The 15,589-nt window shown below is 46.8% G+C and overlaps 1 protein-coding gene across 3 annotated transcripts in view; it reads left to right on the top strand.

The window, feature by feature from the left end:
• LOC135401634 (uncharacterized) overlaps positions 1-8,814 on the top strand; it is a 74,902-nt gene extending 66,088 nt beyond the window's left edge. For all 3 annotated transcript variants that reach the window (XM_064634142.1, XM_064634143.1, XM_064634144.1), the window contains exons 6-8: positions 581-848; positions 1,658-1,774; positions 7,533-8,814. In XM_064634142.1, the coding sequence (XP_064490212.1) occupies positions 581-848; positions 1,658-1,774; positions 7,533-7,909 (762 nt within the window). In that variant the 3' untranslated portion in view covers positions 7,910-8,814. The remainder of the gene's footprint in view (positions 1-580; positions 849-1,657; positions 1,775-7,532) is intronic.
• The last annotated feature ends 6,775 nt before the right edge of the window (positions 8,815-15,589 follow it).

The following is a 15,589-nucleotide window of genomic DNA, read 5'->3' as shown; positions in this document are numbered from 1 at the left end:
GACCGGCAGAGAGAGAGAGACAGACAGACAGACAGAGAGACAGAGACGATGATGAGATGGGGCTGATGCCGGCCAGCAGGCTGGGCACTGCTCCAGTGCCAATTAATCATATAGAGAACGAAAGATGATGATGGAGATGGCAGTTCAGGTGATCAAAGCATGGTGGAGAGGCAGGTTGATGACAGAAACTCCCCAAAGTGACAGAGACCTTGATACATATATGAGTGGGGCTGGACCAGGGACCCTATAGGGTAAATGGGCTGTGGTCGACTGCATGCATCCCGTGCTGAAAGATCTCGCGTTCCCGCTGATAGACGGGGCAGTCCACAAGTAGGTGGACACTACACTATACATGAAGGACCCACAGAACACACTAAAAGGAGGAGCGGACCGAGGAAATGTCCCAAAGGGTCTCGTGAGAGACATATAGCGGCAAGCTTTTTCCGAACACGACAAAGCGTGCTCCATCCCGACGTCCCTCGACGTCAGCATTCGCGAAGTGACGTCGCGTCGGGCGTCCACCAAGTGGAAACTGGGCATTACTTGATTACTTACGGGGTTTGTCTCTCAATGTTGCCAGGATGCGGTGGAGCGTGCGTCGTCGTCGGCCTCCTCTTCGTGCGGCGCCGTCTCGGTGGAGGTGGCCGAATGTTGTGCCTGCATCGTGGTGGACTTGTGCGAGAACGCGGGCTTCACCTGCCACGACCTCCCCTCTCCGACGACGGATCTCGCCCCGATGCCCAGGGACTGGATCGCCCTGCAACTTGGCAGGCAGCGGCAAGCCTTCGCCTGGCTCAGAGAGTCGCCCGTTAGGGAAGGACTCTTGCTTATGAACGTCGAGAGGAACAGTTGAGTACAAAGCCTTTTCAAAACGCAACACTCTACACTCTTAAAAATGAACTTCACCGCATAGCACGCTCCTAGCCAACCATTATCTCGAACGATATCGTTATCTGCCCTGATTTGTTGTAAACGGGGGGCGTACGCCTTTTCTGTGACAATTATGAACAGCATAAGTGTCACAGAAATGGCGTACGCCTCCCGTTTTCAACAAATCAGGGCAGATAGCGATATCATTCAAGATGATGGTTTGCTAGGAGCGTGCTATGCGGTGAAGTTCATTTTTAAGAGTGTATAGGAAAATTGGAATTGGGGCCATCAATGTCACTTCTAGTCTTCCCAGATTCTTCACATAAGTTTCCGCGTGGCAATGCACCCAAAAGGACTAAATTTACTCCTTTTTTCTTTCTTAGTGTGTACCTGTAAATATCGTTGTCTTATCTCGATGTGTTGTTGATCAAAATAGGGTCTTGCTGTCTTATTAACGCTGAATTCACTCCAGTTATTTGGGCAAATAGCATCGAAATGCCACTTTTGAATCACACCTACTCTGCGCAATTAAAACTGAAACTGTGTGTCTGAAGCACTAGCAAAATATGGTCTCTCCACGGGGACGTGAATGTATGCAAGATAAATTTCCAATTAAAAAAAATCACAAAGTTGATGTGCACTACCTGTCTTCTGCCTGGCAACGCTGCTGCAACGCTGCTGCAACGCTGCTGCAACGCTGCTGCAATGCATTATTATGTGCGTTGAGCATTGGGAAGTGTCATTTCATTGATCCTTTCGGAAGTACAGATTACTCGCCATGTTTCAGGTCAGTTTCCATTCGTGACGTATTTGGTGTGCGACAGTGGCGACCCCGACCGTCTGATCTTGCAGATGGAAAGCCACCACGCGACTGGACCTGACGACGAGAGGCTACATCACACAGGTAACTATAACGCGCACATTATCACATTCGGCCTTTGTACAAATAAATAACCCCACAAATCTGCATTTATAATGCGTGGCATCTGTCCGTGCGAATAAAGTCGAGGGTTTGCGAGTATCGACTAGTGACGTAAAATTCCCCGCAAAGTTTCATAATAGAGAGTTTTAGTGCTCCGTAAGCTATCGCCTTTGCGTACGTATAAGGAAAAGCGTTGGTGTGGTTTTTCTGGTGATCTGGATACGTGTCAATCGCCACAATAAAAAGGCTGTCTCCTCAAATCACAGACGATCTTGATCAAGGAGGGTAATGCCAGTCACCGGAATCGAAGCCACACCACTGGCACTCGCTGAATTTTCGGTCAACTGCCTTCCTTGTGATATTTGTTTGTTGTTGTTGTATTTCTTGAGGGTGTTGTACTTGTCCTAAATGTCGTTTCGGCCACTGACGGTTGACGCAGGGTATGCTACGCAACTGTCAAGTTATTTTTTTCTTCTTTTTTTCGAGTGTAATTCGACGAGTCCAAGGACGGGATGTCTGGAACGATTTTCTGTCTGTAATCCGGAATATGAACCTCTTCGCTACACTGCTGTCGTCCAACACGTCCGGCACAGTCGCCAAGTCATTTTTTTTTTTGCTACTGGGCTGTCGTAAAGGCAGTGTTTTAAATTAACTCTTAGAACACCGATATATTCAGCCATTAGCCCTTCGCTCTTTCGGTGGTAGCCCCAATGCCATGTTGAAGGCTGGAAGGTGTGGGGTTGGAATCCCACCAATGATCCTGCTCTCCCCCTTTCCATCTGCCTGCACGCACCACTCATAGCTTCCCACTGTATAGCACCACTTGGCTATGCTATAAAATACGCAAAGATCCGGATGACGATCGTGATAACGAGAAAATAGTGACTCATACATATTGAATATGGGATGAAAGAATGGCGCATTATTGTAAATGATATCCCTGTAATAGCCTTACGCGATCAATTAATGGGAAGAACTGTACCGACAGAAGGTTCCATCCACGAGACGACGAGAAAGAAGTTGTTCCATTACGAAGAATGGTCGCAATCGATTCTGGCCGCGCCGACACCTTATTCCCGTCCTCTCTTTCTCTTCGTATCGTACATCTTCGTGTGCGATAAAAAGTAGCCAGTTGATTATCCAATGCTTCTAAGGGACACGAACTTCGAGACGACACAAATTTTTGGTGTAGTGCGCGCTTTTCGTAGAATGGTACACTGAGGAATATATTAAGAAACCGTCAATTGTTTACTCTTTAAGATGCTGCGGAATACATGACACGCATGATACGACAGGTTTTACACATAGAACTACAGCAGTGATGGGAAGTACTTGAAGTACATCTCTCAGGACTTTAATTACTTAACGTACATTTCAATTTGCGTATTTTCTACTGTACTTTAAGTACTTTTCTTCGGTACTTTCCTTTCAAGTACCCACCTGGCAGTACAAACGCAAATCTTGGTCGCAAAACTATTTCTTTCGGTTCGTATTATTGTGTCGCGTATATAAACTATAAATGTTTTCTGACTAGCACTTGCAAAAATGCTAGCTAAAAGCTTTTTAAAGATAACAATCGAAACATAATTACCTCACGTTTTATCACTACAAAACGCTAAAACGTCCAGCGATACGATCTAAATTGATAATGTACTTGATGAGCACTTTAAGGTACTTTGCAAAGGACTTTATACTTTACTTTAAGTACATTTGTACTGTACCTAAATTACACCAGGGGCTATAGGTGCTTGGTACTTTACATCAAGCACAGTTTTGAGGTGCTTTGCCCATAACTGAACTGCATTACATGACGTAGATAGATACATGACACGCGTGATGACATGACACGCGTTCAGATTAGAATTCTAAATATTGAGAATTAGAAATGTGCATTATGTGATCCGCATTATAGGTACTATGACATATTTACCATGAATTGTACTACCCTACTGGTGTGGACCCTCGAGAATGGGGTAGGTTGTTGAGTTGAGTTCATTTCTAAAAAATAAAAATAAAAACACATATTTTGTGTACGATGTGAGGAGCGTGCTAAAAACCATTCATGGCGCTAAAAACCATTCATGGCGACAATGATGCATGTTAAAAGCTTTATCCTTTCTTGAAGGAGTTTTTTTTTTTTTTTTCATCAAGGCCATGGGCGTACCGAGAGGGGGGCAAGGGGGGGGTGCACGCTTGCCCCCTCCTCCCCCGAAGCACTTCCCCCCTCCCCCATGAAAAAAAATCCTGGAAACGCTCGTGATGAAGGCCGCCATGTCCATGTCCTGCTCATGTCTCATTTTGAAATGGACACGCCACATGGAGCGGCCAGCAGTTCTGAAACCGTCGCCAAGGGTTGTGCGACATACCGTGTATTCACACAAGCGACATCCTCACGGAATATTCTAGTGGAAGAAAAAGCGAAAACACTGCCTCACAGAGCCGAAGTTCCGTTCCATGTTATGTTGAGCATTCACACGATGCGGCATATCGGGAGTGGCGTATTGCGCGTTTAGCAGACGACACTTAGCAGACGACACCGTCAGCGTGCTTTCCTGTCGTCTGCTAAGGAATATCTTGTGGCTGTGTAGCAGGATGTTTCCCACGGTTAGCAATGTACGTGAAGACACGACGTTGAGCGATCGCGCTCAGCATCACAGCAGAAATCACAGCATCACAGCAGCATCACAGCATCACAGCAGAAAGCTGTGACGCTTTTCGCATCTTCCGCTTCCGAGGGAATGTCGCTCGTGTGAATACAAGGATAATGGACAACTTCCGTCTCGAATGACTGTATTCGATTCTTCACATAAACCGCATGACATATAGCGCGACAGAGATGGAAGGAAATAAAATTGCATTAGAAATAATTAGCCGTATGTTGTATTGCACAAGTTTACGCGGTGATTTTTCGACATCGCAAGGCATCGTGCGACATATGAGCCTTTCGGCTTGCATAGATCTCGTAATCCAGAATCGTCACGAGGAAAGAAAAATGGTCCAGAAAGAATGAACCAGGAACGTGGGTCCAGGTTAACAAAGACTGTAGCCTTGAAACTCGGTCGGTCTCTCGCTCCAAACGGTGCGATGGGGATCGATTTCGTCTCAGACCCAATTCCACGAGCTTCTCTACAAGCCTTTTCCTTTCGTTTTCTTTTGCCACAGTATCCCGCGCCTGATTCCAGAACTAGGCCGACGATCGATCACATTGCCTGTGTGAAACTAAGACCGTTCAAACTTCACCGCTATACCGATGAGCTGCATTCATACCCTTTAGACGGGGTCCTGCCTCCTGCTGGGCCGTGTCGGTGATGCTTCACAGCCTCAAACTTCCCGTTCGTGACTATTTTTCGCCGATAGGTGGATTTTTTTTTCGTTGAAGTTTCTGTGAAAATTGTTTCGTTACTGCAGTGGAGCCGCAATCTCAGAATTTTTTTTCTATCCGATAGCCTGAATTAGAGCCCTGCACGGGCCGACTTTTCCGAGCCCGACCCGGCTCGGGCGCATCGAAAAATGGCCCGGGCCCCGACCTTCACGTTTTTATGCGGCCCGGTACGGCCCGGTGACCCGGCCTAGTGTTTCCAGAGGTGACGTACGCGTTTCTAGCGCTTATCAAACAAATTTATAAGTAGATTTACAGTGAACCCTCGTTAATATGACCCTCGATAATCTGACATACGCGCTTTGCGACCATACTCCTGGGGAACAATGCAGTGAAACCTCTGCAAATCCCGCCCCGTTAATATGACAATTCCGCATTATGACCATGGTCATAATAACGAGGGTTCACTGTATAAGAAGAGAAGACACGGCCACAAACATACAAGAACTGTCGGTTTAACACCGCAACAGCTCGAGACCAAATTAAATCCAGAACGCATGCGGGCAAGCGCGTTATCGTTGCACTACCAAGTTTCTGAGGAGGTAGAGGATGCTGTCGGCAAACCCCTCCCAATCCTTACCCCTCTCACCAAGCTTTGCGAACGTGTTTGTGAAATACGCGAGGAGTCAGGGGCAATCTAAAGTGGCTTATGTAGAATGTTATAGAGGGCCGAATCATACGCATAATGCAGTGTCCCTTGCTTGTTTTTGCAAATATATGTAGAGGAATGGTGCGAGCACGTGATGATATGAACTAATAGTCCTCCATTGCGTGGAATTAGCTGCGTGACCCGGTCGAGCTTGACTCTCGGAAACATGTTTGTCGGCCCGGGCCCGTGCAGGTCTCTAGCCTGAACCCTGAATACTCTTACGTCACAATTTTCGTGACAATTGCGCTTATAGTTTTTAGAAAATTAAAATGGAAAATTGCGGGCAACACTGTGTCGAGGTTGCCACCAACGTGGTATTGCTCGTCAAGTACGGCGGCAAAACTACATTGCATGCGCGTAACACTGGGTCTAAAACAAAAGAAGCTACGTAGCCGGCAGATCACCGCAGCCGACAGATCACTGTTGCTTGACAAATTGGGGACTATTTCACACCAGACGTCGTCCCGAACCGTTTTACCGCAACTTTGCTAGCAAATTAAAAATATTTAGCGTTTTCTGTCACATGTATGAGCTGTTGTGCTGGGTTTACAAGCAACAACAACAACAACAACAAATAAGTAATGATGATGTAGTGGTTTACAAGCAACAAGCTGGTTAAACTATTATATTTTGTTATATCTGTTATGTTCTGTCGCTAGTCTCGTCTCTTACCTGTACACGGTGGGAGGAGAGAGATATACAGTGAACCCTCGTTATTATGACCATGGTCGTTCCCGAAAATTTTGGTCATAATGCGGAATTGTCATATTAACCGGGGGGATTTGCAGGGGTTTCACAGCACTGTTCTCCAAGAGTATGGTCGTAAAGCGCGTATGTCAGATTATCGGGGGTCATATTAACGAGGGTCATATGCAAATACGCTGCCGTCGTGGCCAAGTAGTGGTTGTTTTCAGGTCATGCTAAAGACTGCGAGGCGGTGGATTCGAGTCATGCCACCGGCTGTGGCGTTCAAGAAGAGTTCGGTCATGCATTACGTTACTGTTGATCCTGTTGCACAAGAGAGCTTTCAATCTCGCGGGTTAGAAGAGCTCCTTCCCGCCAGTCGGCGACGTCACGTCTTCCGCCCAATAGCGAGCCTCCGTTCTTTTTGCGATTGTGCTTGACGCCGCCCAGCGACAGAGCAGTCGAGCGGTCGCGTTGATAGCAGACGATTCTCGGCCGCGAATAAAAAGGTGCTCGACTGACCTGACGTCACAATACGTCACGACAAAAGCATGCGTCGAGCGACGTCGTTTGTCGCTCCATGTGGTTCACCCTTTAGCTGGGGGATATCGCTGCCGCATTCCTGTGAAGGAAATGTTCTCGCGAAATTTGTTCTTGCCACGGGGAATAAGTAGTTTTCGTGGCAGTTCTTGAAGGTAGCATGTTCATACCAGGCGGTTAGAAACAAATCAATGTTCCAAGTGTCTCTATGCTATATTCAATTCAATTCAATTGAATTCTTCTTTCATGGTGCCCATGAACAACCGTATAGACGGTATAGTGTGAGTAATGGTGCACCGTGATAGTAGAACAAAACCAAGAAAACATAAGCATCGCACAAAGCGTGACTATGATAATGATGAGAAAACTTTGCGACATACAACTTTATACACGTTAAAGAACCCCCACGCGGGCAAAATTGGCGTAAATATACCGCGACGTAACGTCACAAACGATGATATTTGATGTCAACCTTCCTTGTATTACAGCGGCCTACGAAGAAGTAGCGACAATCGCTCGTCCTCCCGTCGACATGCTTCCCAAAAAGCCGACGACGGACAAGACGGGCTACATCCTGTCCGCGTTCCGCGTCTTCCCGGGGGAAGACCGCGAGAAGCTGGACCGATCGTGGCTCTTGTGGACGGGGGCCCGGCAGATCTACCGGCGTCTCCCTCCTCACCTGGGCCTCAGACGCATCACTTTCCACAAGAAGGTTTCACCCGTGGACCACGGCATCACCTACATCCTTCTCTGCGAGTGTCCTACGCTCATGGATTACGTACCGGAAGCCTGTGTCCTGGTCGATCAGCTTCGTGCTCGCTGTTGCGGTTACACGGCCTTATATCGCATCGTGGACGCCTTCTGACAGGACGCCTGGGGGGGCCGGGAGACGTTGCCTTGGGACTGTTGGAGGTCGTGCTGAAGGGGATTTTTTATCCCGGCTGGGTAGCGCGCCTCTCGTTCTAATACCCCTGTCAAACGGGCATTTTCGATCCTGCTGGACCGAACCTGCTTGAACCCAATGCAGATCGGATGGTGCTACACGGCCGCTTCCAAGCAGGATCGAACTTTGATCCTGCTTGACTCAAGACAGTTCCCATAACAGGATTGAGAGATAAACTGATGTTCTCAGGCTGGAACACCATAGAAGGGACAGATACAAACAAAGCCTCAAATTGCCTAAGAAATCAACGATGAAAGATGAAAGTCACTGAAAATGTGATTGAGAATTTCAAGACTGCTCGACGGCCGCCATTTGCATCTTCGACTCCGGTGAACTGTCATAACTTAAGACGGACATGCGCGCGAAGCTACAAATGATGCTTACATCGGTATACGATAAATTACCACTAATATCGCTGTTATATAGGAAACGCGAAATTAATGAGTTCCGTTTATTCATTTGCACAGGTCAACCATTCAATGCGCATTGAAAGTGGCCGTGTAGCAGCGTCAAAACTCGAGCGCGCTCGGGAAGTTCGATGCAGATTGGATTCGAGAAGGATCGAAATGCCCGTGTGACAGGGGTATTATACAAGCGCGGCTTTTAGGTTTCGTTCAGCAGAAGCCTCGCCGGAAGTGACGACACAAAAGGGTGGGAGGCTATAGTGCTGCGCAGTGCAGGACCAGGGGTGCTGAGTGGCTTTTCTGTACTCTATAGCAAAACTGCGACGGAGCCCTGTTGGCAGTTTGCGTAACTCAACTACGGGTATACAAACATCGGCGGTCAATATTACGTCCTGGTCTTTCGAATGAAAAGGTGATTTATGATAGCTCCGTCAACCGGCTACTTGACAACACCTTCCTTTCAGAGAAGTGGGCCGATACCCGCCGTTCTGCAAAGACGAAAGCTTCAAGTGTCGAGGCATATTCACACTTGAAGGATTGCTTTCCATATAGCTTCCGAAGGCTTTGAAAAGTATAATTGAAGCCAAGCCATATGTGTAGCCAGCTTAGCGAAATGAACGGATATACAAAGATGCCGTTCGCACAGGAACGACGATAAGCAGACTTGGAAATGATCCGTCAAGTACTTTTCTCAGTGCGTTCATGTGTAGTTTAAGTTGTAATGGAACTATTATCGACGTATACGCTAGGTTTAACGGCGCTTTCTAGCTCTGCAGGACGACGGGATCGTCAGGTGAAGTTGGAGCTTTCAGGACGCCCTTACAAGTGACCAAGAAGTACCAGAAAGTATCGGTCTAACTAACGGGCTGCCCCCATACACGAGGCTAGGAAAAACTTCGACTTCTATACAGACCCCTGGAAGTTTTTCTTTTGGAGTAGGATTTTCGGGAGATCATTGCCGGGTTTGTGTCTTTAGAGGATAAACTTTTACTTTGTGTCTAGTTCCAACTGGGGCCATGTAGAGAGACATTTCGATCGTGACATCCAAATTGTTTGATTCGTCTTTTGTTTTTGTTTTTTTGTTTTCCTGTCACGCCATCTACATACAGATCTACTCCGACCTTCTCATTTAGGAGTGTCACCGTTCTTAATATAATGTGCCCCGCAGTAGCCACAACGCTTATTGGATAAGGCGCCGTATAAAACGCTGTTTATGAAAGTGGAAGGAGCCTCAGAGAAGCGTCTAATCTAAAGTAAGTTTAATCCAGTGTACCGTAACCAACAACGTGTGACGTAGCATAGGTAGGCAAATGGGCGTAGCTTCCGGTGCATAGGGCCGACCTGAGGTGTACTAAATGAAGCCCAAAATGGTTCGTATGGTTTTGAGCAGCGCCGATATATAGTTTAGGGGCCAAGGAGGTCAGGGCGGTCGTACGGGCGCCACTGCAACCACGGAGGTCTCTCTTCCTGCAACACCGTATAACATTTCTCTGGTAGCCTTCTGGCCGACTGGGAACTTCAGTGGCGAGCATGGGTGGTACTTTCGAAGGTACGGCTTCGTACCATGATATCTGCAATATTTTCCTTTCTTATTAGATCGTGTACAGTGAACCCTCGTTATTATGACCATAGTCGTTCCCGAAAATGTTGGTCATAATGCGGAATGGTCATATTAACGAGGGTTCACTGTAATAAGGAATCTAGAGCTGAAAATGTCCTGAGGGGGTTGTGTGAGATAGAAGAGGTCGTAGTGAAGGCACAGCAGTGGGGCGGACCCAGACCCTCGATTCGGGGTCGTGCGGTCTTCTCTTTCTCGAAAGCACGTAGTGAATGTGGGGGTGGTGGTGGGGGGGGGGGGGGGGGGGTAACTTAATGCATTGGGGGAGAGGAGGTCGGCCAACCTCCTCCCCCTACGTTACATCCGCCACTGAGGCATCACGTGCGCCCTATTCTTCGCGGTGCTCAAATCCGTCGTTATGAGCTACGAGGATGCTCTTCTGGTAATGGACGAAGAAGGGACCAGGAGGAAGCTTGGACAAAAAAACTTTTTGTCAGCCAGAGTGACATAGTAGCTACGTAAAATGAACGACGATTGATCACGTCCCGTTGTCCTTAGGTGTCGCGCTCCAATCGCAATCCACGCAGCCGTAGCCTTTTGAAGTCGACTGCAGCGATTGGCTCCGACGGTTCCTGTCTGAGTAGTGGACGACGTGGCGTTTTTAAATCTAGAATTGCTCGCATAGCTTTTTTTTTTAGGCGCCGACGCTGTGTGGCAGCCAACGCACACCAGCATCCCTGTACAATTATGAGGCATTGCGGCTTCTGGAACCCTAGGACTAGGAATTGGAGCTGAGAACCAAATTCGGTCACATTGAGACGGACTGTCCTCGTCAATCCCAAAGGTCGTTAAGCTGATAGTTTCCAGTGCCTGGTGTACCTCGTACGACCGCTCCGTGCCGGTATAGAACAACTCTTGGAGTGGATGACAAGATGGATTATTTTTGGAAGCGTATGGTACTACGTAGAAGACTATAGTGCATCAACTACCAGTGCAACGACAAGAAACGCCTCCCCAGGCCAACATTTCGACGGAACAAAACGAGAGTGCGAAACAAACCTTTCAAGTGGCCTTCGAACTTGTTAGTGCTCATTTTGTGACTATATACGATGATGTGTGTTTTATTTAGGCTGTTGGCTCGTCTCGCGACTGTGATGTTGTCGTGGCTTTTTTGTGGCTCAATATTCTTGTGGTATACGCATGTTTAGATAGTTCACACTCCCGAATGGGGGGCGGAGTCCTAAGGTAGGGCAACCTTAGAAGAAACCAACCGAGAGATTTTTTGTTTTGTTTTTGTGTTCCTCATCACATATTTGTTTCGCGTTGCAGCGGAGCCTTAATTGAACGCTCTGCACGTACTGTCGATAAACTCCCTCGAAGTCATTGGGCGCGTTAAGCAGCGGCTCCAGCTCCCAAACGCGCTTCGGTGTATCTGCCCCTCGTACTCCGGTGCGCGTCTACTCTTTTGGAACCACGGGCGCGATATATGGCCAAGTTCCCAAGGCGGCCGCTCATTGATTTTTTCCTTCCTCCATACGTCACGGCAGTATAGCATAGCCAGAAAATATTTCGGGAGGAGTTCTATATGGGGACTTTACATCGGGGAGGAGGATTTGAACCTCGTTTCCCTCTCCCAAATGCACTACCAAGAACGCCACGCTCCGGAGAAGGGGTGACACAGTCTAGTAAAAAAAAAGGAGCGCGGTTCCTGCACCTCTGGAGCTGCTATTTAACGCTCTCATTCTGATTTTAAGCGCCAGAAGCAGGAATGACAAACCGTTCTTTCGCGTCTTCTTCTTCTTTTTTGTTTGTTTGTTCTTTTTTTGTTTTTTGACACGAGCCAAAAATCCTGCTTGCATACGTGAAAAAAATGGCCTTGGCATGATATTCCTGACGAAAGGTTATATAGGCCACGTTGTCACGATGCAACAGAAACTTAATTCTGTCTTTAATCGAGCTGTGCCATCAAACGGTCCGTTTGACGGCCAAGACTTTTGTCGTCTCAGGTTTATTTCCGCCGCAAAAAAAACAAAAAAACAAAAAAAAAACAATTCAATGAACGAGCGTCTTGCACAAAGTGTCTTATCTTGTAATCCAAGCAAGGGCTCCTGTTCGGGAAAAATGTTCGCGACATTCAAATGCTCTTTGTAAATATATTTTGTGCAAGGCATGAGAGCTTATCAGAGGATTGCAGAAGTAAACCGCAACTGTACAGGACAGTGCCTGATACATATGCAAAGGCAAGAAGATTTTTGGAGAAGCAAGGACCAAAATATTTTCCCGCAATTAAGCTGCTTTAAAAGCCGAATGCTGGGCTCCCGTACACTGCTACTTGTACTATTATATAGGGGTGATTCTGTAAAGTGTACCCGTAATTTAAGCGCTTCAATTTGGACGGATTTATATATGTTACTGTTCCAAAGCCTGTCGGGATCGCGGTAGCGGGCGTCACGTGGGGCTACGAGAATGTTTGGGTCATTAAATGACCACTCTATAAAGCTGGTGTTTATTGTGTTCACTATACCGTAAAAAAGAAAGAAAAAAAAAGAAACATGTCACCCAAAGACACGAAACGTAATTGCCGCCAACGAACGTTGCGGATGTCTGCAAATATTTTAGGGAATTAACTTTAAAAAACTTTCGCAAGTTTCGGTTTCGCGAAGAGGTACGTGACGTCATCACGTCATGCGCGACTTCCCGGTCCGCGTTTCTGGATGGCGAGCAGATGTGGTTTCCATACCTGGGTATAGTAATGTCATTACTGTAATGAAATTACTTTGAATGAATTACTTGCTAATTTTAATGTAATTTAATTACATATTAGAATTAATTTACCCAGGTATTGTGGTTTTCCAGTGGGATCTTGGACACGGTGGCGTTAGTGGAACAGTTCAGTGTTGCCAACGTTCATCGCGCGCCTGTTTACGTCATATTGCTCAAAATTAGAAATTTCAATTTAAATATAATAAACGTTTCAATTTAAACATATAGGGAATGCAAGACTACGATATGGGACATATAGATTTTAATGGCGGACCTTGGGCAGGATTCTGACAAAGAAATTTTGTCGAGAGTGGCATCGAAAAGAGACCGCCTCTTGAGGGACTGTTGAGCGGAAGGGGACCCATTTCGAATGAAGAGCTCCTCACGATCACTCCCTGGTGCATGCAATCCTTTTTTTCTCGTAATGAAAAATAACGACGGGCGCAAGACTAAATAGGACTAAATGCATCCTAACATTTTCTCCCAGAGACAGCATAGTCGTATTTGTTTACATCAGAGCCGGCCACCGAACGGTAGAGAGACAACTAGGATAATAAGTGTCTCGCTCCCTGAAGGGCTGAAATATCGTCTCGCACACAGTGCCCCCTATCTAACGCCAGCGAAAGCCACTAGCTGCTCGTTGTTTAAACTGTGGTGTGACAATATGGGGTTTCTAATGAGTGTGGAGAATCGTCCGGTACAGCTGGCCTCCACTTATAGTCACATTCCACTCATACTGGCATTTGCGCGTGCGTACCAATGTGATTGTTTGCGCTTTTAGCTGACCTCCCCATACACATCAAACACCGATTATAGTCGCACCTCACAATCATTTTGTGGATCTCCTCTTGTAGTCACACTCTGCTTATTATAATCGTCGCGATTTGATCCGTAACGGGCACTGTGATTATAACTGGAGACCACTGTACGTCTATTCAGTAAAGCGTCTTGTCGCGAACTGTCACAGAATTAATGTCTCTCGATAATTTGGTGAACTCTTCTGCAGGAATATGTCTAATCATTAAAACAACACCATTTTTTTAAAAAAGAAAGAGATAAATGGGAAGTAGTGTGAAGGGTGTGGCAAGATGGTGTATAGGATAGACCAATAAGGTTACAATGTACGGTGACCATACACTATGCGTAGCGATTCTTAATAACGCGTCCTGGAGTAGCCAGTCCCGAGTAGCTCGAGACTAACATCTCCATTTTCTTTTTCTTTTAAAGATCAATCAGTCAATCTTCCAGTGATAATCGGTGCCCAAGGAACTGCAAAATATGAATGTACATGAAGGTGTCGAAACTAATATGATAGATAGTGTCCGCCAGCTAAAGTAACATACCACGAGAATATTGGCTTCATAACCTCCATATTTTTCTTTCTTTTCCAATCCAATCCAATCCAATCCTATCCAATCCTAATTGATTGCGCAACACCTGTGTTCGAAACGCACGTCTCACAATTAGGGTAATTAGAGTGTCATCATCTAAGAGGGTCGATCCGTTCAGGAACAAGAAACACGTGACTATACTGTTCAGCAGCATCCGAGGTACACTCTTCCGAATCACCCGACTTATGTACTCTTTTTATCGAGATATAGGTATAGAGCACTGTGCTGATGTAATGAGATTGAAGCCTGTGTAGAGAGAATTTGACCTTGGACTGCAGCGGGACATAGCGGTCATTGTTGAACCCCTTGTTTGGACGGCTCTGTGTACAATCTTGTATATATGCAACGTCATCTGACAAACGGCCAAAAATGAACCGCTATGCAATGCTTTGTAAGGCAACAGCTTGGACGGCTCAGGTGGTACAACAAAAGGCATGTAAATGATGTGATTTGCCCGCATTGAAATACAAATGTTGCATCCATTGCATTGTGGCCCGGAAAGTGTTTTCGTATATCGTAACGCGGTGGTACACCAGTAGAACAAGAGAACCGTGGCCGGGTGGATCCCACGGTAGCTTCAAGTTCATGCTGTTGGAATACCTGGACTTTTCGGACGCCTATAGAGTTAACCAGCTCCGGTGGCGCAGCGGTAACGCGTGCGCTTGGAGACTGGGAGGTCCGCGGTTCGAATCCGCGGGCCGGCTGTGCCGTCTGGGGTTTTTCCTGGGTTTCCCTCAGATGTGTAATAGGCGTATGCCGGCACACTTCCCCTGAAGTCGGCCCATGGACGCAGCTATCCTCCCCCCGAGCGGATTCCGCTCGGTCTTCCACTTCACCCTTTCCTCTCCTCCTCTCCACCACCCTTCCCTTCCCGAGAAACATGCCGCCTAATCAGGCAGGCAGACCTCTCGGGTTCCTCCCAACGACACTCCTCCTCCTCCTCCTCCTATAGAGTTGCGTCGTGGCGTAGACAGCGTGGCGTAGACAGCTATAGAGTTGCGTCGTGGCGTTTAAGGAAGAACCTAAAATAAAATGGTCGGCGACAACAAGTGGCTGCAGCTGCACGTATCAACGCAGTTTTATCCACAATTGGAGCCATTCAGCAATAATCCAAAGTAAAAAGGAAGGTCCTTTACACTCTAAGAAAAAAAGGAGTAAAACGGGGAGTAATTGCAGCTTCTACTCCCCTAGTCTGCAATTACTCCCCATTTTAGTCCCCTAACCCAACATTTAGTCCCGACATTTACTCCCCAGGACTGCAAATTGTCACTAAACTTTGCGAATGGTCTCCTGAATGCGACAGTCTACGTAAATATGTGGCCCTGGTCAATTTGAACGACATAAGGCTGCATAACTCAGACAACGTAGCAATTTTCCAGCCACACAGAGTAAGAAACAGTTAGCGCATCTTTCTTCGCAAATTGTGCCGTAGTATGGCGCAAGATTTTATATCACTCGATATATCACGGTTGACGGTTTGCTTCAA

Source organism: Ornithodoros turicata, chromosome 7 (assembly GCF_037126465.1).
Source record: "Ornithodoros turicata isolate Travis chromosome 7, ASM3712646v1, whole genome shotgun sequence".
Taxonomy (NCBI): Eukaryota; Metazoa; Arthropoda; class Arachnida; order Ixodida; family Argasidae; genus Ornithodoros; species Ornithodoros turicata.
Note: the sequence above shows the minus strand (reverse complement) of the source record. Positions and strands in the feature narration are given on the sequence as shown.